This window comes from Myiozetetes cayanensis, unplaced genomic scaffold (assembly GCF_022539395.1).
Source record: "Myiozetetes cayanensis isolate MyiCay16 unplaced genomic scaffold, myiCay2020 scf20-37, whole genome shotgun sequence".
Taxonomy (NCBI): Eukaryota; Metazoa; Chordata; class Aves; order Passeriformes; family Tyrannidae; genus Myiozetetes; species Myiozetetes cayanensis.
In genome coordinates, this window is record NW_026087412.1 from 9,725,079 (window position 1) to 9,748,253 (window position 23,175).

General features: G+C 43.1%; 1 protein-coding gene across 5 annotated transcripts in view; it reads left to right on the forward strand.

Annotated features, from left to right (window-relative positions):
* Positions 1 to 23,175, forward strand: part of MRTFB (myocardin related transcription factor B) — a 69,484-nt gene that overhangs the window by 17,569 nt on the left and 28,740 nt on the right. For 3 of the 5 annotated variants that reach the window (XM_050317007.1, XM_050317008.1, XM_050317012.1), the window contains one exon: positions 761 to 934. In XM_050317007.1, the coding sequence (XP_050172964.1) occupies positions 781 to 934 (154 nt within the window). In that variant the 5' untranslated portion in view covers positions 761 to 780. Of the gene's footprint in view, positions 1 to 760; positions 935 to 11,287; positions 11,593 to 23,175 lie in introns of those variants that run through there. The other 2 variants (XM_050317011.1, XM_050317009.1) reach the window with 2 other exon arrangements.

Below are 23,175 nucleotides of genomic sequence, written 5' to 3' on the forward strand. Positions count from 1 at the left end.
GATGGACTTCAATGAAGTCCATATTGATTGATTGAAATGTTAAAGACTTGATAGTTCTGTGAGCTGTTAAAAGCCTGTACCAGTAATTCGTAATTCTATCTGTCCTCACTGTAGATTAAGTACCACATTAATGATAGGAAGGAAAGAAATAATAAATTGGGCGTTTATTCCACTCTGTATTCTACAGTAAGTAGTTAGTGTGCAGTAAAATTAATTTTAAAACATTCACACCTAAAAGTCTTCCTTGCTGGAGAGGTGGAGGCGTAACGAGCTCTAACATAGTCCTGAGGCAGTATGAAGTCCTGGGTTAGTACTAAATTTGTTTTTGGGTACAAAGGAAAGTTGTGCAGTGCTTCAAAGTACTAAAAGCTATTTGTATGTTATCATATATTAATTGAGCATTCTCTGGTACGAGCTACTGGAAAAAGAGATGTTGTGCTGATAATGGCGCTGTGTCACGGGGTCAGGCACAGGAGATCCTGAGCATCCACGGTGGAACTGTTGTGTCAGGGGAGCAGAGACACTGTCCTGCCTCTCAGAACCAGTGCACTGTCCAATTGCCTGTCAATACATTGCTTAACTCTGTTTTTGCAAGCCCATAATACCTGTGGAGAATCAGTAATAACGTCCCTGTAATTCTGAAGTTGAATTGTGCGTGCGAAGGAAGTGCCCGAACCCCAAACCAGAACCGAAGAAAACATCGGTGTGATTTGTTTGTTCCTCGAGTACGGTGTGATTAAGAGTGCCCTTGTTTCCCCAGAGCGCAGAGGATCGCCCAGCATGGATCACCTGGGGCCTGTGGATGCCGAGGAGGACTCGGGGCCCCCTCCCCGGCTGGCCCCCAGCCCGCACAGCGAGGCCGTGGCGCACGAGTTCCGGGAGCTGTCGCTGCAGCCCAGCCAGTGCCTGCCCCCCCTCACCGAGCGCAGGAATGGTGAGTGCAGAGCCCGCTGGGGCCACAGCTGCTTGGGAAGTGCTGGGGCCACCTGTGTGGCACACAAAAAAAGGTGGAGTCCCTGGTGTGGATTTGTTGGGGTCCTTGCAGCTTTGGGACTCCTGGATGGGTTTGGGGGTTATTAATTTTTTTTTATTAATTTATTTGATTTATGTTTATTTATTTTGTAATTATAATATTATAACATAATATCTCATATTTAGAATTATATATGTTTTGTGTGTGTGTGGATATATATATAAAAATTATACCTCTGGGAAACTTCTTTTTTCCTAATTGCCTGTAAAACCGCAGTGGATGACACGGGTATCTGTGTCATATATCATGTGTTGAGTCTAAATAAGTCAAACCTCCAGAGCAGCCAAAGTGTTTTGCTCAGCCAGTTTAGGGATTTTGGCTGATTTGGTTAAAAGTAATGTTTTTCTGTAGAAGTGATGAAAGTCAGAAGAGAATTTGTAAAAGCAAAATTTGAATGTGATGGATTCATATTAAAAGTAGCTTTAATAATTACTCTTTGTTTTTACTCTTTACCAAAAACTGGATTTCTGCAGGAGTATTTTAGCATGTCACTATTTTATAAATTCTGTGAACATAAGAGATTTCAGTACCCAGAAACACAGTGGCACTTAAAAAAAAGGGGTTTTTTGGTTGGATGTTTTTGTGCAGGAAGCATTGTGCTTACTGGGAGCTTTGGTAGTGATCCTTTAAACCTTCTGTTTACTGGAGTGAGTCTTTTGGCAGGATTCCAGCAGAAGGCTGAGCTATTCCAGTGTTGCTCTGCACAGTGTTGTGAAGCTGACTCGCTCAAGTTAATACAGAAACTGTTTCCAGCTTTTCCAATGACACTGGAAGGGTGGGAGGCTTGTGCTTGGGTCTTGTTTAGCATGGAGGTCATCACAGGGAGCAGAAGTGTGCAGTGAAGGGGCAGGTGTGTGCCTGGTGAGCCGAGTCACTGGAGATGTCATTGCCTTCTCCTTTTGTCCACTGCTCCTTTTGCCCTGCCCTGTGCCCCAGGGGTCCAGCCACGCAGCAGAGGAGGTGTAAGAGTCCAGGGGAGCAGAGCTGGGGGTTTTGGTCCCAGTTCTCGTGGTTGAGCCTGAGCTGCAGGGGAACTGGTGTCCCTCGAGTTCACAAAGGAACACTTACATGCTGTGCCAGCTCTGTTAAAGAGGTTTTAACTTCCAGCAGAGGATCAATAACAAAACAGTTGGAGTGCATTAGTGTCTTAAGCTCTTCCAGTCATTTATTACATGAGGTGTTTACTCCCTCAGTAAAGACAAATGGATGATTTTGGTGGTAGATATTGTATGTTAGTCTTCTGAACTGTCACAGTTTTAAGGTTTTTTTTCATTTGAGGTGGTTTCAGGTTAATGGCTATGGGCAATACTGGCTTAGTAATGAAACTAATTTCAGTTTCTCATTAGGCTGCATCTTCCTGGATAATTAGGCAATACATGGTGCACTGATCACGTAACCTGTGCCCTGTGTATTGCAGCATTTTGTCTCGCCTCTTCTCTGGAGCCCAACTCTTGTTCCACTTGCTAAAAAGCACAAAAGTTACCATTTCATTGGTTCTGGTTTTCACACTTGTCACCTCCTGAGTGGACACGGAGATGTGTCTGTGATTCTGGCAGTCTCATGACAACCACGGGTGTGCAGTCCCTGCCTGTCATGTGAGTGGTTGGACCGCTCACAGAAAGGGAATTTGGGAAACAGGCTCCCATTTGCATCCCTGCCTGGAGGATGCTGGGTTGTGCACCATATGTGCTGTGTCCTCAAGGACAGCTTGGGGGAGGAGAAGAGCGACACAGATGAGGCTCTTTGGGAGCAGGAGGGAGAAGACTGGTGACTGGGTGTTGCTGGGTTGGGCTGCGGTGGAGGGAGAGTGCCAAGCGTGGCAGGCAGTGTGGCACAGCTGAAGTACCAGTCAGAACAATGTGCTGCCCACACACTGTGCCACAGCTTCAGGAGCTTCTGTCTGAGAGCCAGGAGGTGGCAAGGGAGGGAAGGATCCGCTGTCTGCTGCTGACAGCAGGAGGGTGGATGGGAATGATGCTGCCTGCAGCTTTCCAACCTGCTGTTTCAGAGCCAAGGGATGGAAAGAGATTGCACATGGAGATACCATCAAAAAAAGGAAGCAGTGCATGAGCAAAGCTTTTTGCATGTTGAATTAGTACCTTTGCAGAATTGGTGAGTGTGCCACTTTGGCTGGTAGGGGAGGTGTGAAGGTCTGGGTGTGAGGAGCCACGCAATAGTTATTTCAAAGTACATGTAAAATGGAAAGGTCTTAGCTTGTGCTTTAGAGCAACCTCTCTTGGCTCTCCAGTGGCTTCCTTGAGTGTCTCCCTGTGCCAGAATCTCCTTGTGACAGTGGCTACCAGTTTCTGAAAGAGAGACCTGAGAGCTGCTCCTGTGCAGTGTCACCCCTGGATGGGAGCCTGGTTATATTCTGGTACTGGGCAGGCAAGGGGCTGGCTCCTCCAAGGTCCTGACTGACCTCCAGCACTCCAGAGGCAGCTTCAGCTCTGCATCTTGGCTGTGAACCTCCTCAGCTGGTGACTGTGCCCGTTCTCTGTTCTGGGCAATGGCAGCCAAGGGGATCTGCTTCTCCAGCCTGAGAACCAGAGCAGGTCTGGGATTGCCCCAGGTGCTGTGTGGGGTGGTGTATCTCGCACTGGAGGAGGGTGGAGCAGGGCGTGCTGTGCCTCCCATGGTCACTGGTGGCTGGCAGCTGCTCTTCTACAGCGGAATTGAGCTGATTGAGAAGAGAGCCAAGGGTCTTCCTGGGTATTTTGTTGGGAAAACCCCTGGGACAATGAACGTGTTAAAGTAAAAACAAGAGCGGTAAACTCTCACTCAGCAGACATCATCCCAAAGAAAGCAGTGCCTGTGGCTGCATAAGAACAGGGACACCCCCAGCAGAGACCCTGAGGCACTGAAGGTCAGAGGGGAGTGGCAGCTTCCTGTGGGGCCCAAGAACTTGTGGGGAACTGCAGGGAATTCAGGGGAAGATGGAACACAGACACCAAAAAACCCAACACAAACCAAAATAAAAACAAATACTCCAGATGCTGTATAGTGAGTCCTCCTGAGGGACCGGTCGAGTCAGCTGGGAGACAAGACGGTTCTTAAAATAACTGAATGAAATCCACATCACACTTAACCTAATGATAGTACTTAAATAAATCTGATGATCCAAGGGAATTTTTCTGGCATCTAAAAGAGTCCTGGTATATTAGTTTGCCTGGTACCTCTTATCTTCCACTCCCTCAGTATGTAGCACTGGTCATATGCATTCTTGGCATAGTTTTATGGCTTCTGGACAAATTCTTAATCCTCTGTGCAGTTAATAGATTCGAACTGCAAATTTGATACTAGGGAATCAGGTGGGATTTGGGACATTCTCCTTGCATCTGTGCAGGACAGGTTTTTCTCCACTTCTTTAAGGTGTGTTTTTTCCTCTCATCATGATACAAAGGTAGGTTATTGTGCTTAGAATTTATGTTCTTGAGAGAGCTGGGAGAGAGACAGTGCAGAAAAGATGGCGAGAGTGGGAAGACTAGAGAGCAACAAATGGAAAACTTAGTTCTGATTAAAGTAGTAGATTGGCACAGAAAATAATTGGAAATGTCATCTTAAATTCAGCAGTTTCATAGTCACTAAGCTGAAAGCAGAGAGATCTGGGAAGCAGCATGCAGATATTCTGATGATTAACTACACCACCCCCAGCTGCAGCAAACCAACCAAAAACACCCAACAAAACCAAACCTCAGTGTAAGTATATTCTGAAAGGCCTATCTAGATAGGAAGTATATAATTTATATAAGTTTCCAATAGAAATATGTGTACCTGTATATAGTGTAGTGTATGATAATGTGTGTGTGGAATGGTTGCCCAGAGAGGTTGTGGACTCTCCATCCGTGGAGATATAAAAAACATACTGGGCAGTGTCGTGGGCAGCCTGTTCAGCTGACCCTGCTCCAGCCAGGTGATGTCAAGAGGTCGCTTCCAACCTCAGCAATTCTGTGATTTGTCTTTCCCTTAAGGTGTTAATAGTCCCTGGAATGTCCAATGCAAATATTCTACTAAATAATCCCTTGTAAGAACACACAGCATATTACAATTGATACAGATTTGTGGTTTGTGGGGGTTTGGGGAGTTTGTTTTTGGGTATGTGTAGGAAAAACAAATATGTTTTAATGTGTGGATTCTTTTGGTCTCCTGTAAATGTGAGTGTTGTCCTGTTCTATAGGAGATGAGAGCGCAGACAGAGTAGGTACTGATTTCCCAGTAAGTCTGTCATTGGTACTGCCAGTTCCCACAATCCTAGCATTCCCAGGGCATCAGTCAGTGTCTACAAGGAACAATTTTCAAATATTAAAGCATGTGAAAAGACATACAGGCCAAAACTCAGAGATCTCTGGGGACTGTGACCTCTTAAATGGAATATATTCTGACATTTTCACAGGCTACATGAAAGAATTCCAGCAGGGTCATTCCATTTGGTAAACTTCTAAACAAACATTCCATCATTTTAGTTTGATTTATAGATATTATTTTTTTAATTATCTGCTTATTGTGAAGAGATTAACATGGGAGACATGACCTGTGACAGACTCAATTTAAGGCATCTGGTATATATGAAAAGATCCTGTTTGAGGGCTTGGCATTTGAGTGATTACAGGAGATACAGAAAGTATGTTTTCCTTTAAAGAGATCACTTGATCAAATTGTCTGATTCTGACCTTTTTTCTTGAAATTCCTTGTGCATAACTAAATGCATGGCTAGAAAAGACTGTTAATTTTAAATTCCACTGTATAATTGTTTCAAATTGTTACAACTAAATCCTCCTTGCAAATGTTGTTGCTGAAGTGTCAGCTTGTGATAGAGCCACTACAAGAAGGTTACAGTGTGTAAGCAGACATGGTAAATGGTGTGCAGTACTTTTATATGCACCTTATGCAAATCATGGTGGATGACTAAGTACTGTCCTTTAAAGAACTTATATGCATGCAGTTAAATGTATATAGGTATAGTAAAACATCTATAAAATACATATTTTTATACATATTATAGATATGTATAGTTTTAAAATCCTTATTAATTTAGATGTGTATATGTGCAAGACCAAGTGGAAGGTAATTTTCATTTAAGCAGTGAACTCTGCCAACATATGTCCTCCCCTAAAAGGAATTTGTGTGGGTTTTAGTGGGAGAAGTAGAACACGCAGACTCTATAAATTTGACATCACTATAAGTGTTTGGAATTTTTCTGGGAAGAGTGACAGAGGTAGATGGTGACCGTAATTTGGGTTGTTTGGGTCTCTGTTACGATAACGGGGGAGAATACAGACAGAACAAAACCCCTTGAGGGAACAATTCGAGGGAACAGTCTCACTGTTTGAAGAATTAATAGAATAAATGATAATAATTAATATTTTAGTTTGTGTAGTCAGTGCGCTATTTTCCTATGTGAAGAAACCTACACCATGATCAAGAACTAGATTATCCTAACACAGTATAAAGGACCAAGAAATTCATCAAGGTGGATGTAAAGCCAAGGTGAAAGAGCTGTTTCAGTAATTAAGCTTTTATTCCCACTATAAAATGTTACTGTGGTAGTGAAAGAGTTTAAATCCCTAAGGGGGTTCTGTTTGGTTTTGTTTTCCTTTTTAATGGGATTGCAAGGGAATGAGCTCCATATGATGAGCAGAGTTGGAATGTACTGTTAAAGCAATTGTTGCTTAGTTACTTCATGTTTAATGAGGCTGTGAAGTGGCTCCCAGTGCTCTCAGCCAGCACAGCAGCGATACTGGAGCAGATAACGGGGCTGTTCTCGGGCAGACACACACTGGGAGGGGAAGATGCTGCTGCATTGTTTCCTCCTGCACTTTGGGGGTTTGGGGAAAATCTGGCAGACACTTCACCTTTAAAATAACACTTTTCCCAGAAGCTGAAGGTTTGCAGAACACTTAAGTGTGTGTTGCAGGAGAATGGGAGCAACAAACATTGATGACCTTAGATGAGAAGCAAAGGTCTCTGAAGATGTGGTGCAGTGCATTGAATGAGATGTTACTGGACCCTGCTTTGTGGAGCTGGCACAGATGTTCCATTCTGAGGCCCTTTTTCTGCATTTCACCCACTTGCATACAATATATACAAGTTAAATAAACTGAAATTCAAATGAGAGGTACTTGCATCTGAAGGTGATGCAAATTCTAGCAGATTTAATTTGCATTGCAATAAAAAGCTTGTTGTATATTGTTACTTCAGCAGCTGGGTTTGATACACTGGTGCTGTTTGGAGTCGGTTTAAACCTGTAGTTGAAAAATACAACATGCACGACTTAAGATTTTCTTTCAGCTGAAAGAAATGTTTTGTTGTTTGACAGAAACTGGTCTTTCAGCCACAGTTTTGTTGCTGGCTCACTATTAGGTTTCTGTATGATCCTCAGAGTCCTTTTGCTATTTGTACTGGTAAAAATAGCTCTTTTGAAACAGGTACATGTTCAAATCAGAGAGGTTTTATGTCTAGTTTTACTTTGGAAATGAGTAGTTCTCTTTATTACAAAAGCTTCTCTATTTTAATACAGTCAGCAGCAGAAAGACAAGATGAAAATTTTGCAATTTTAAGGGCTGTTTGCCTGTTTTTTAACAATGCCACCAATTTCAAATGAAAATCCAAATTCCACCTGCCCTTAAGAAACTGAACACAAAAAGCATTTCAAACTTGAGTGGAGTTGAAAGATCCTCAAGATCTTTTTATACCTGCTTTATATTTCATATTTCATGGGTTGTGTTCTATTAACTATATTACTGCTAAACTAAAGAGTAGTCAAAGAACAAACAAGTTGCTATTGTTTCATTAATACTTATTCTAGAGGATTTCTTGCTGTAGGCCAAAATGAGTAATTTGAATAGAAAGTATGAAGTTTCCAGCTGTGCAGTCTTTCACCATTTGGTGTAAGATAAATGTGGAATTGGCCTCCTTTAAAACCAACAGCCAAAGTAACTGCAGTACAAAGCAGCTTTATCTGTCAAAACAGTGACCTTCAAGGCAGATACTGCCCAAACATAGGAAGTGTGTTTAATGTATCAGTGTGTGGGGGTGGCTGATGACAAGGCTCCTGCTCTTTTGTAAGAGCTTAAAAAATGACTCTCAGCTGTGAAAGTGCATCAGTAAATCCGAGCAGGAGGTGAGGAGCTATCGCAGGCAAAGGGAAGAACAAGTGAACCCTTGGAGGGCAGTTACAAACTCCTGTCACTGGGGGGACCTGCCTGCAGTCCCACACCTGCTCCTGACACTTGGAGCACCTGGGTGTTGGTATTTAGCACATGAATGTGGTGCTTGAACGTGTTAACAGTGTTCTGTTCCTTCCAGTCCAGTTCTTAGGAATGCTGAGGAAGGCCATGACAGGAACATGCACTTCCCCCAGGCTGCAGGTGCAGCTGGGGAGCAGCAGTTGGGAGATGCCCCTCAAGCTGTCTCAGAATTTGGGACTTTTCTAGCAGAGATGTTGAGGCCTGGTGATTAGTTTTTCTTTGCAACCATATCACTAAAACAGTAGGACTATACTGTTGGTCACTCAAGTAACCAGCATATCCAAATTATCAGCTGAGCTTGGATTAACGTATATTCAGGACTGCTGAGAAAACAAGAGGTTGTTGGAATAGGAGAGGGTTTTTTCATTATGTGTGGGATAAATGTTCCTCTGCATGCAGGGGTTTAAGAGAAACTTTTCCCTGAGTAGAATATCCAAATATTCTCAGTATTCACAGTATAACTGAATCTGAACCAAAACTATTTTTCTTCTTCCAGGGTATCCTTTCTTCCTCTTCCCACCCAACTAGTCCATATTCTATAGCATTTATTGGCAATTGCAGTATCTTTGCATGAAAAATACACAGTGTCATTTTGACCATTCCTCTCTCCTAGTTTGTACAAGAATTTTCCCATTCTTATTTTCCATAAATTCTGTGATTCCTTCCTTTCTTAATAAAGTTCTTTGCAAATTACTGTTGAGATTTTGACCAGACTTCTTGAAGATCTTTTAAAATACTCATCTGTATGTTAAGATTGTATTGAACTAAGAGGTGAACTTGAAGACATGAAATACTAGGCATTACTCCAAGTGGCTGAAGCACAAGCACATTCATCTGCTGGGGGGGTGTTCCCTGGAAAAGGGGGAGGAATTGGATAGCAGGAACTCCCTGCTACTAAAGCTCATCTTTCTGAGCAAGAAAAATGTTCATGAAGGCAGAAACGGTTCCTACCCAGTGCTGTGCCTGTGTTTCAGCACTCACCTGAGCACTGGGCACTCTCAATATATAAGGCACTATAAACAGAGAGGAAAGATAGAACTACCTTTGGAAATAAGACATTTGACTCTTTGGGTTCTTTAATTACTTCCTCTTTAGGATATTGAATATTTTAAATGTCAAAATACTCTGTTTTCTGAATCATTGGGAAATCAGTTCAGACCACAGTACCAGTCTTTCAGTGGGTGTGTGAAGTGCACTGTACCCTTCCCATAACCAATTCCTGCTGTTATATCTCATTACACTGAATATAATTCACCCATCCAAACCCGTAACTTCTCTCTTGGTGTAAGAAAAACGTGGAGTAATCCGGTACATCCGTAACTGTGAGATTCTCTTTACTGTCTGTGTCAGATTCTAATGGGGCTTTTCTAAGCAGTGTGTGTTTGTATTCTGTTAGTCTGAGTTTTTATTTTCTGAATGTGTGGAGTTTCTCACCAGTAATTTCATTCCTTATGCACAGTAAGTGTTCAGCTGCAGGCAGTGAGGGAGTGCAGTTGATTTATGGGGTTCTTCCGCAGTACTTTTTCTTCTCTTCAGTAAAAATGACTGCAGAAGCAATGGTACTGGAACAGCCTGTAGTTGGTATTTAAACAATACCTAATTTAAGCTGATAATTTTTATATAAATGATGTGCGAACAACAAATGTTCAGCCTGGGAGAGTGGCCTCAAATCATTCATGCTGCAAAGTTTTCCTTTTGCCTGTATTGTCAGCTCCTTGCACGTCAAGGAGTTGATAAAGCCTGGTGAGCTCACCCTCCTTTGAATCCGCAGTTCTGAGTAGATCTGGGTCTGCCTTCTCCCAGCAGTAGGAAAACAGGGAGAGGCTTCCAAATCCTGCTGGCTGTGTCGGGCAGCTTCACACCCCGTGGTATCAGTTGCTTGCCCGGAGTGCACTGTCAAGGTGAAGAGTCAGCGCTGAGTGATTGTTGTGCACACAGATCCAAAGAGGCAAAAGATGGTTTTTCTCTAGTTTCCACTTTGAGAAATTCTCCATCAGGTGTTTGTGATTGTGTATAGATCTGTTCAAATCTGATTCTATGCAAGTGAAACAGTTTTTCTGATGGGATATGTCCTTTATATTCTGGCTGAAAGAAAATACGAAGTGGGGGTGTGAAAAATACGTGCAGTGATGATGTTTTTAGGCTGAAGGGAAAATACACCTGCTGGAGTTACTTGTTGACATGTAGTGACTACTTAACATTACGTACAGCTTATTTTCTCTAGGTACATGAAATTAAATGCAAACTTGTTTGCTGTTCCCTCATGGCCAGTGCTACATAATTAGAGGGGATCCATTTCCCCGAAATCTTCCAGGTTGACGCTGAAGTTGATGACTCATGTAAGATAAATGGGATATGCTAGAGAGAATGGCAGATCAGAAGCTGTGGGAGGAAATACTCCCAAAACTGCTGGGAATAATGAGATGTGTAACTAATGCAAAGAGGAAAGTAATAAAATACTTGGGGTTTGGGTATTTACAGCAAGGAGCAGAATTTCTCACACTGCAAGGAAAGGCATGGAAATAATCCCTGGTTTTCCGTGTTACCTCTGCTAGATAAATGTCTGTGACACGAGCCGTGGGGCTGGGGTGGCTGGGAGGGTTCCTTCCCGTAACTTTTCCAAATGCCAGTGCGCAGCTTTGGTTACTGGTGGAACCTCACGAGCAGTGAATGTGCCGGGCGGGCAGGGATGAATTTCTGCTGCCTGCGGCGTTCAGCAGAGGGGGAAGGGAGAGGGACGGGGAAGGGGAGAGAGCCCTCAGCAGCAGTTTTTCTCGGGCAGCAGCGAATGCTGCTCCTTCAGCAACTGCTGGATTTATTTTTAACCGCTTGACTCATGCTCTGTCAGATGATTGACCACCGAGCGGCACGGTGGAACACGAATGGGCAGGGGCAGCGAGCGGAACCAAAGGAAGAGGGGGAGTGGTTGTCTGGGAAGAGAGGTGGGATCTGGGAGTTGTGCCTGCTGTGTGAGCGAGTTGAGCTCCCGAGCCGGCAGCGAGCGGGGGCAGCCTGGGAAGGGAAGGGAAGGGGCGAGGGAAGGATGGAGGCTGCGCTGGGCTGCACAGCGGCGGGAGAGCCCCTGCCATAGGGACGGCACTGCCAGCGCTGCTTTGGGACAGCACGGACCGCCGCGCCACAAAGGCTTTTTTTTTTTCCTATGTTGGATGTTGCCATTCTAAAGGATTCTCATCATGATCGATAGCTCCAAGAAACAGCAGCAGGGCTTTTCCGAGATTTTATCTGCAGGAGATCTTAAGCCACTGAAGGAGAAGGAATGCCTTGAGGTGAACAGCCAGAAAAGCCTCAAGGAAGGTCAGTCACTTGCTGGTTGGGGACACAGAATGCAGAACTCCTGGGCAGATCCAGCATGTGTGGTGTGATGCTGTAGGTCAGGTAGAATTTTTGTACATAAAATGAGGTACTGTTTTCCCTCTTAAAAAAAAAAATCTAAAACCTACTTTTAAATTTTACCTGAGACTATTAAAATAACGATGATGATAGAAGTGCAGTATGCAGAAAAATGAGGGATTAAGTAATCTTTTCAGAGTATCATTTAGTGCCAAATTAATGAAGTACTCTGAAATTGTCCTGTAAATATTGCACAAAATGCTTCAGAATGTCACAATTGAAATAAATGCCATTAAATATGACATGTCAAAATAAAACCCCTTTAGTATTAGACATATTACTACCTCATTTTCAACAGTGCTTTTCTCAGCTTGTGTCTTTCTTTGGAATTCCCTTCTCCCCTCACACTTTGAATTAGATTTGACTCTGCTCTTGAAATGTGTGGTTTTCAAATTAATTGGATTTAGACTGGGCATTAAATTGATACAATGCACAGACATTAGTTTGTAAAATAGCAATAGTCTGAGAATATTTGGAGCATTATTGAGAGCTGACAAACAGTAGTATTTGAGATTCATTGTAAGCAGGATTTGTTAGGTAGAGGCAATAATGCTACTGAGACAGGGAACGGGGTTTTCTTCCAGCTGGCCTGGGTGAGGGGGAGGAGAGCTCTGGAGGTCCCTGCCAGCCCTGCCCAGAGCAGGCTGGTGACTGATGTGAGTTCCACACGGGGCTCCTGCAGCTCTGGGCTCAGCCTCCAGCTCCTCAGCCACACAGACTGTGTTTGGAGTAGACAAAATCCCTGCTTTCCTTTACAGCACTCTGCCCTGGCTTTTCCTGCAGATACCTCAGGATTGTTTGGTGATTCAGAGGTTTCGTCCTTGGTGTGGTGGCAAGACTTCTGCCTGAGATCATGCCCTTCTCAGAATTTAAATGCTGGGTTTGTTTTGGGGTTTTGTTCATTAATTTTAAAATTTGTACCTTAATAATGTTTGCAATAGCGCAAAGATAGCCCACATTCATTATTAAATTCAGTACCTGGCAGCTGAGTTTAAAAACCCCATTACTTAGCTGTAAGTTGGAGCTAGAGAAAATGCTGGGGTTTATGTAAGGTACTGCCACCAAAGGTCTGGTATTGATCAGAAGGGTGATAAGTTGAGTGTCGCTGCCAGTGGCAGTGGCTGAGAGCAGAACGGTTCTGCTTCCTTTGCAGCAGGAAAGAACTGACTGGAAGACAGGGACTGAAAGAAAGGGACAACAGAGGCTCCCTTTTCATGGTGTTTTTGTCCTGCAACTCCAACCAGGCCCAGTTAAACCTCCTGCTGCTGCCTCTGAGGCTCGGGGGGCAACAGCAAGAAAGAACGAAGCAGGGAGCTGAGAGGGACAGAGGAGTGAGGGACTGATGGGGGCAAAACAAAACCTGTCCAAGCTAAGCTACCAAGAAATAAAAGGAGAGAAACATGGAAAAACTAATGTGTGGGTAGCGTAGGTGGGCTAATGAGTAACCACGGTAATAACGATCTCCAGTCATCTTCGAGCACGTCAGTTATGTGGAAGGTGGATGAAAGGATGTACATTACAATAATGATGGTCTGTCACAGTGGTAAAAAACCTGCAATTATGGGACACTCTGCCAGTCTAAATTAATGAATATTTTAGAGCTTAAATTATTCAGTGCATAAAAGAAGATATAACTGTTTTCCACAGTCACTGTCTTTGCTTCCTTTTCTCTGTTTTAGTACCTGCTCTCCATTTTCACTTTCCTCAGTGAATGTTGCTTATCCTTTTATCTCTCTGAAGTTTGGCAACATAATGATTAAAATAATGAACCTCTTTCTGAGAGTTTGATTGACTACAGGATCTCCTCTTCCAGCCTTCCCTCTTTCTAAACCTTAGAAAAACAAGCATTTTCTTTCTTGTAGTATATAGAATGAATTATTGAAAACATTCCAAATCTGCTTGATTTGCACCTAGAGAGACTAAAACAGAGCCTCACCTTTTCAGTTTATAATGTTATGGAATATGTACTTCACGTATTTTATAGACTCTTAAAAATTCAATCCCAGCTGTTAATTTAAGCCTATTTAAATAATACTACAGATGACATTTTACTTTTTAAAAAAATTACAGATTACTTATTTGACAGAAGAGTATATTCTAAATTAGCTTGTGCCATTCTGTCTCTGATTTTTCCCCTCCTCCTCTTTCCTCCTGTCTTTTTCCTTTAGTTCAAATGATGTGGCTGGTGTTGCCACCTGAATCATCAAATGTTTTTTTTTGTTAGGACACAAAAATACTTCAAAATACCACATGCAAGTGGTTAAACCTGCAAAAATTAACAATGTAATTCTATTGGCAAACCCAGGTGAAGTGTGTAGAGATCCAGTGATTCAGGAGGTGCCTTTGTTTCATAATCTGTTTTGCACAGGTTTGGTAAACCTAAAAATCCTGAGATAGTACAGAGCTTGTTTCAGCAGTGAGGACCTTCAGAGAATTGTTGGGTGCAGAGCGTTTTTTACTTAGTATTTCTTTATAAGGAAAGAGACTTTTGCTGGAAACAAAAACCCCAGGAGTGTCTTCAGCGAATTATTATCAAGGGCACTGGCAGGTTAGATTGCAAGGATGAATTTTTTCCTTTGCTTAGGCTAATGATGCACATTAAAGCATCCTGGAGCATGGGAGGAAATCCTCTTAATTACCCTCCTTTCTTGTAAATGTTATTGTTGCATGTTGTCTGTTCTGTGGAAACAGTTCTTACTTTCATCTGCTTAATCAAAGCACCTTTTGTGTGAGCCAGGACCAGGAACAGTTCTGGCCCCGAGGACAGCACACAGTGAGAGCTGAACAGCTTTGCAGAGGGTCCCGAGCAGTGCTGGTGCCTCCTGCAGCGTTTGTAGCTGTGTGGAGTGACAACCAAAACAGGCAGAGAAGGGAAGGGAAACCCCTCAGTGCAGTCAGGCCATCACCCTGCACAGTCAGTGAGGAAGAGCCACTGTCACCAGAGCCTGGGAGACTGCAGTGAAAGGTTCTTACCTGAGCAGTGCACAGTCTTGCCTTGTACCCTAAATTGCTTTAATGTAAGATGGATGAGCTCCTGCAAGACCATGCAGAACTCCTGGAGATGTGGTATTAAACTGGTGCATCAAAGCAGTGTGCTGCTGTCTTAGGTGGGATTTAAAAGGGAATTGAATCCCACTTTGTTTGCACCATATTTTTCATGTAATAATCTGGGCATCAAAGTTACTAACTGCCTGCAAACTACTTTAAAGAAAAAATAGACTAACCAGGAAGGAAATTTTCTTTACACCTTGACACATAATTTCTTTCCTGGATTTGTTTTGCATTTTGAATTTACTGTTTTGTGAGGAACTGGAGACTGGCAACTGCTGGAAACAGGATACAGGGTGGGATGAGTGGATTTCTCAGGTGTGCACTGGAATTGTGTTCATGCTGTCTGCTTAACAGATTACCAGGTGTAGCCAGGAAGGATTTCTTCCCTCCATCCCTTGCAATCAAATCCATATCGCATGGGAATTGTTTATTCAACAGACTTCCTGCTATTGCTTTGTGGTGAATACTGATGGTACTCTTGACCTCTCCTATGGTGGCTTGTCAGACTTACAGATTCTGCTGTTGGTTTGTTGGTTTTGGTTGGCTGGTTTGGATTTTTTATAAAGAAAAAGCTCTTAAGTTGTATTATCTGGTGTTTAGAGGTGTTTTTATGACCCCTTATCGGTGGCAGTCATTCAGGTATGTTTCTTGAGACATGGATAATGAGAAAAAGACTGGAGAAAAACAAAATATTCCTGTCATCTTAGTTAATAAAGGAAGCACTATAAATTCAGGGTCATGATCTCCTGAGGCTGTGTTAAAATCTACCATAAGCAGTGTCTTTAATGTCCGTGGGATAATTGTATGTCTTAAAAGTAAAGCACCGCTTATTCCACAAAATTTTCTTCTTCAGTGTAGCACTTAAATAAATAATAAATAGGTTGTAATACCATTGTAATAAAGAGAAGCTAAAATACATCGATAAACCAAGAGCACAGTGGATTAATTTGATGTTGTGTGTAATCTGTGTACAATTAGGAGACACTTGGCTAACTGAGAGTTTTTAGAAAACTTGCTGTTGCAATGACAAGATTTCTTGAGGGTTTTGTAAAAGGTCAGGGTTAAGTCTGCTGCTTCCAAAAGTAGGTGTATTCTCACCCAGCCCTGCTCTGCTTCCTGCCAGCTCTTCCCTGTGCTGGCTTTAGTCACCGTGCAGCCCGGAGTGAGAGGGCTCAGGGAGCAGGGATCGCTGGAGAGCTTTTGTTCCACAGCGCTGCTTCTCCTCCTGCCCAGAGCACTGCCCTGCAGGGCTGCAGCAGCAGCTGGGGCTGGAGGGAGGAGGTGACCACTGGCCTTTCATCAGGAATCCTGGCTCGGCTCATCCTAAGTTATGGAACCACATGAAACAAACCACTGTCTGCTTTGCTGCTCTGCTGGGGGTTCTGCGTCCCTCCCAGCCAGCAGCACATGTGTGTGCCTCGGCCTCTCTGCTGCCAAGGCTTGGGAGTGCAGCAGCTTTGCCATCACTGTCCGAGCTGCTCCTCCACGGAGCATCTGCAGGACTCTGGTGGTGTCTCTGGAGCGGAGCTGGCACGGGGCCCTTGCTCACTCACAGCCCAGACTGCAGTCAGGCATCTCCCTGTAGATCCACCTTCCTCAGTGCTTGGAGTTGATGGGGAATTGCCTGAGTTGGGCAATCTGCTTGGGTGTGTATTTTGTTTGCTGGCTCTGCTGGCTATTCCATGGGAATAGCATGGAAAGTGGAGGGGGCTTGGCTGGAAATCATCTGTCATCATTTGGTGTAATACACTCCAAAGCAAGTCATAGTAGATGTAGAATTTTAACTCAAGTTCCAGGAGTCCCTTGACAGTACAGTTCTTGGCTGATGGCAGTATTTGAGGAAATGCAAATTATTTTTAAAAAATAACTTTTGCATTAAAAATCAGAAGACTGTACTTAGGAATAGTTGAAGATTTAGGAAATGTTATTGGATACTCAAATTGTATACTAGAAGTATGCCATTTTAAAGAAATTGGAAATACAAGCTTTAGTTTATTCAGGCTTTTCACCTGAGGTGGTCATGATTTTTCTCATTTTAAAGCTGCAAACAGAACTGGGAGAAGTGTAGCTTTTGCTTTGTACGTGTATGTGGGTCTGTATGTATTCACCCCAGCAGACATCCCAGTAACTTGTTTGGAGGCTTGTGTATGTTCTGGCTTGTTTCTAAGCAACCTGTTCCATAGCAGTGGGATACAATACAGATTGTCCTGTATCCCAGCCATTGCAGCCTCTCAGCTAATGATATTGTTATGCTTTCTGTGCTTGTTTGAAGTGTGAAGTTTACATTTGGCCATCTCTCCCGGAGGTTTTCATTTCCTCCCTTCGCTGGGCCAGTGCTGCTGCTGGGGGTGGTTACACAGCATCCTTACAGACCAGAGCTCTGAATGCCAGTGCTGTCATTCCAGGGATCTGGAGGGGCCTGCAGGGTTTCCCTCCAGAATTCTGAAGTGATGATGTGAAATGGCCCTCAGCAGCCTCATCTCATGTACTTTATCCAGAACATTTCCGAGCTGCAATGAAAGTATCACTGAATAAGTGCTTAAAATGAGTCTGCAACAGAGCTGTTTCACTTGCCTTAATTATTTTGGGTATAGTCTTAGGAGAAAAATCACATATAAAATCGTGGAAGAAAGAACATAAAGTTATATGAAGATATGGAAGGTGTGGTTGTTTTGGTTTTTTTTTATAAAAACCAGTAAAATAAGTAAAATATTTTCTTTTTAAAATTATACCCTGGCATAGGTGGCAGTTTTCAACAATAAACCCAGTATAATGTATTCACTCATGATTAGATGATGTCTGATTTTTTTTTTTACGAACTGAATTGGTGATCAATTATTTTTGTTTCATAATGGAGAGTGTTTAACATACTGTATCACCACCTTCAGGCTGATGGGCAGTGAGTACCACAGTTTCAAATGCATTTGGTCTTTAAAATGCTGTACAACTTACTTGGAACCACTTCCAATAAATTACAGGTAGCTAAATATTTTCATGGTTTTCCCTCTCCTCCCTTCCTTCTTTGACATGCCACATAAATGAAGGGAGCATTATATGACTGAATTTCTGACTTCGCTCCAGTGGAACGTGTAATGCCATGTGCAAGCCACCACACTCCATACCCTTCCTGAAATGTGTGCCTTGCACATCACCTGCTCTTTCTTTTACTCATTATAAAACACATTCCATCTACTAATTTTTTTTATAGCTGAGGGACAAACAATCACAACTCAGGAGAAGGCAAAGCCTCTGTCTCTGGAAAGTGACCTCAGTGTAAAGTTGTGCTGTTTAGGAGACACAAACTTTGAAGCCCAAACAGGAGTGTGGGGTGCAGGGGGAACGCCTGCAGGGTGCACAGAAAGCCCCTGGTCCTCCAGTCCTGCTGCCCCGTGGGGTTGCTCTGCGGCGCTGATACAAGGCTGATGCTCAGCTCACTCCCCGAGCTCCGTTCCGCTTCCCCGCGGCTCGTACACGAGTGGCAGTGTGGCAGTGGCAGTGCCGGTGCCAGAGCCCTCGGTCCGTGCGGCCAGAGGAGGGGGATGGATGGCAGAGCCCAGCCCTGCTGTCGGCACACCTGGAGCTGGGCGAGCATCCCCTCCCCGCGCTGCAGCCGCGGCGTGCAGAGGTTCCGGCTCAGAAAAGCTGTTTTAAGCTGGCAGAAAGAAATGGAGGCTTTCAGTGGCACAGCTCCTCGTTTAAAGGAAACGGCCCTATTTGCAGCGCTGTTGCCATGGCAGCCAGCCTAGCAGCCCGCACTGGAGTTCCTGCCGCTTGGAAATTTCCGAGGGGGTATGCAGGAATGTTGGACATGACATTTTCCCATTTTTACTTGCAGGTTTAAGGGTTTTAATAGCTAATATGCATTGGATTTAAACTTTGGAAGAAATAATGAGATGATTACATACAGAACATAAAAAAAATGCTGGATGCATTGTTTTTCTTTTTGCTGCCATTTGAAAGAACTGTGTGATGGAGCCCTTCTCCTTCAGCCCTGTAATTGTGAAATGGCAACAGCTATTTGCTGTTTTGTAGTACCTTCTTTAAAAAGATAAAATTGATTTTAAATTAATAGGATATGTAATGAACTGTGTTAGATGTGGAATTACTAGTGCTGGAACTGTGCACAGCATGTGTCCTGGGTTTTTTCAAGACAAGAAGCAGTGGTGAAAGCTTGTCAATCAGCATAGATAGCACTGTTCCTGCAGGACAACTATCCATTTATTTTTGGCCTCTTTACATTCCAGTGCTTGTGATGATATAGTACTACTTTGAGACTGCTCTTCCATAGGATACACATTACAGATTTGTAACAGAGATCACTTGCTCAGCTTTGATAAGAGCTGTTTGTTGGAGGTGATGTAATAATACACTTTATTTTCTCTCATTCTGCCGCTCACACCGAGTGAGACGTGACTGCACACTCTGTTTCCTGCCTTTCCAAGGGCCTGGGACAGAACGTGTTGTGTCTCCTCAAGTGTTTGTTTGCCAGTTTTCCTGCCTTCAGCCCCTTGTAGCCCTTCAGCAGAACGTTGTTGTGGGTGTCCTCCGTCCTTGTGCCCCGTCAGGGCACAGCGTGTGTGAACGTGAGCAGGACTGGCTGCTGGAGAACAAAAGCCACTGTAAAGCTGCTGTTTAGAGAAGCACAGCTCTGATGGTGAAGTGCCTTGGTTAACAGGGACCTCTCCCTTTCGTGCCACCATCTCCATTCCCTGGCTCCCAGGGAGTGTTGATTCCCTGCTGTGCCGACACTGTGGGAAGCTGTAAGAGTGGGAGCACTGGTCTTTGGTGCTCAGTTTTTTCAGCTGGTGAAAAATCCACACCTCCAGTGCAGTCACAAGACTTGTGCTGACTGAGAGTCAGATAACCAGATGTTCTTACTGGGAGCAGGGATTATGCTTTTCTGTTTTGTCAGTAGGTATTAAATAAGCTATCCAGGCTTTAATGATCATTTTAACGACTGAAGAAAACACATGGAAATTTTGGAATCTCTTGGTGTTCAAGTGTTAAAATCATACACTGACTTGGAAATGAAAAAGAACACCCGCCCTTCTCCCTCAGTCAAAACAGGAATTTGAGTGACCTCTCTGTGCATGGCTTTTATTCAGAAGCAGTTCACAGACAGTTTTTAGAGTTGCAGTGGTGTGAAGGAGGATTCCTGCCAGATAATGTGAAGTGCAAAATATGTGTACCATCTTTTAGCAACTAGAGTTGTTCAGTGGTGTTAACAAAGCCCTTCCTTTGCACTTGCACTTGAAATAGGAGGAAGAGTATTGCTAATAGTAATACTGTATTAACATATTTAAATATGTGTTAGTTTTTAGGCCTTTATGTCAGAGATCATCCTCTATGATTTTAGATGTTATGTAGGTAACTGCCTGATTTTACAAGAGTAAAAGTGAGAGGTAAATTATCTGCCTACAAGCTGAATGGATTTACCCTGATAAGAACAATCAGTTATACAGAGTGTTGGAGTAAGTACCATTCCCAGGGGACTTTGCTTTGTAGTACCTGCACCTCGTGACTTTTGCGTTCTCCTGTCTCCAGATTCTGTGCTGGTTTGTCTGTAAAGGGTTCTTTGAAATAAAGGGGAGGGGGAAGAAAAACCCTAAACCCACACTAGAACAAGTAGCAAAACACATATATATTATATTTGGGTAGTGCTTCAGTGGGGTTTAGATAATTTTTTTTTTTTAAACTGTGTCCCCCAGTCTCATCCATCCTTATTAGATTTACTGCTTTGTGTGTCACTGACTCTTCCAGAAATCTCTTGCTGTGTGGATTTCTATATTTATGATAAGCAAAATCTGTATCAGCTTTAATTTTTAAACCAACCTGTATTCTATTCTAGATAGTTTCTCAGTGACATAAATTGCCAAAAGTGCAATTCTCACATCATTCATCCTTGTCTTTGAAGATAATTTCATCATATTTTCCTTATTGAAAACTTGTGATTTAGTTTCCATGACTCCCATCTTCCTGTCTGGCTGCTCTTTGAGCTGCTTTTTGTGAGTCCCCATTTTCTTCAGAGCTTTTCTCAAACCTGATTCCTGCTCCCTTCCTTTATACCTACTTCATGGTTCACCTCCAGTGTAAGAACTCTGTCTGTAGCTTCTGTCCCTCACACCACAGAGGCAAGAGAGAGGTCACTACTGCCTGTAGTGCCCACCTGGAACCCAGATATGCTCTGACCAGATGCAGTTATGCAACTCAAGTACAGGTGTTGCCATTTCTTCCTTAGAAATATCTCTGCTTTTTACTTTGTGTGGGGACTAAAAGTATTTTAGGTCCTTAGGTCTTTTGTAGAAATATAAATATTGGCTTTTTCCCTGATGTGTTTGCTTTGGAAAAGCAAAACGTTTTTAGCTTTTCAGCTTTTAATAATAGTGTATTTAGTGGTTTTATTCACAACTGCTTTCTATTTAGAAATTTTCTTTAATAATACATCTAATTGCTCAGTATTTATTTTCTTTAAAAAATTCTAGACACCAAATCTTGTTTTAACCTTCTTAATTTCAAGTTGATTGCAAAAGCAAACATCTGGTTTTCATCCTGTTTAACCTCCTTGCTCTGGTCAAGTCAAAATCTTCACTTATTATCTTCTTATACCATCTTTCTAACTATGAGTCATCTCTTCTTTAGTATTCCCCCTGCAGTGCTTCCCTATTAGTCATGCTACAGGCTGTCCTTTATTATGTAATCCATAAGTTCATGATATTTATTTAGAAAGTGAATAACTGCACGTTCTGTAGCTTCTCTATCTCACCATTTTTTCAGTTTTCCCACAGTTCCTGTGACTTGTCCAGATACAGATGGGACAGTTTCAGAATGCTGCCTGCTGTGCTTTGGGATGACAGTGCAGGTGCACAGAGGTGCAGGCAGGGAGTGTTCTGAGCCAGGACTGCTTCCCTGGCTCTGCTCAGAACACTAAAGGCTCACCCCTGAGTGAGTGCTTTGTGTGCAGGGACATCCTCTCTGTCCCCACACCCTCTTGCTGGGCTCCAGTGCCTGTTCCCTGGTCAGGCTGGACACTCTTTAGGGGATGGGGCAGTTTTTACTCTTTCTGCAAAGTTTAAGCCAGGTGTCTGATCATAACTGAAGCTACAAATCAGATACAATACATTCATAAATGACATAGCAGGGCTCCCCATCCTCTCCATTTGGGAACACTGGTCATTACAACATGGGCAGTAAGAACATTCCTTCCCACTTGTGTTTACTAACACTGAAAGCACCATCCTAGCAAAGCTTAGGCAGCCCCAGCTGAGCCAGCTACACCTGCCAAATGGGGTTTGTGAAAAAGCTTAGAAACAGAGCAAGTCTGAGCAAAAAGCATCTTAGAAATACAAGTGCATTATTTCTGAATTGATTATTTGCCTGTTCTGTGTTGGTGTATGAACCACAGCAGCAGTAACATTCCTGCACCTGCTGTAATATTGGCTAGTATTCACTGTGTTCCACATAATGAACTGAAAAAATTGCTAATTCTGGTTTACTTACTGTGTCTGACATGATCAGCTCCACTGTGGACATCACTGATGTTGGAGCAGGTCATTCTGCTTGAAGACTTTGGGCCTGAAATAAAGAGGCTTATGTTTAAAACTGATCTGTAACTAGGTAAAAGGTTTGGCAGACACATTGGTAGTGTGCTTGGTGTTCCAAGAAAGCCAAATCTAAGTATGGTGTAAATTGGGATCAGATACAGCTGTACAGCGTGGATGAGATTCCTGCCCAGAGCAGGACATGGTTTCCCACCCTTGCCACAGCTTCCTAGCTGTGTAAAAGGAGGCATAGTTTAAAGAACAGAAGAAAGACAAGTTTTAATCTACTCAGAACCAAACAAGTAGTCTTGCCATGCTGTTTATAAATTTTCTTTCACATGATTTGGATGGGTTAGACTTGCTTAAGATTTTTACAGAGATTGCACATCTAGTTTGAAGGCAAAGTGAGCTTGCTTGATCTTACTAGTTGTAAGCAAGGAAATCCAAAACAAGAACATACCAGAGATTTTTTGCTTTCCTGTAAACACCACACCAGTTAGTGAATTCCTCAGGGCTTTGTGTCAGTGATGTGGGAAGTTCTGAGAAGTATCCCCAGGGTGAGAAACTTAACATCATATCATTAGAGTGTATGCTTAAACTGCATTTCCATGGAAATTATTTTTTTTAATGCATATTTGTATAATAAAGCTTGTGGATTTGTAGAGTTGGATATTCATCCATAAATGTGTGTTTGCACACACTTACTTGCATTGTTTTGGGTAGATTAGACCAAGTGGACTTAGCCAGCCAGGTGGGTTCCTGCAGGAAGGTTTGGACGTTGCTGGGTGTGTGACTGTCTGTGCCACAGCCCAGCCAGCCCGGCAGGGGCTGCTGAGAGCAGGGGCTGTCACAGTCCCTGAGGCACTGCCAGTCCCCAGGCAGCACCTGCCAGTGAGGG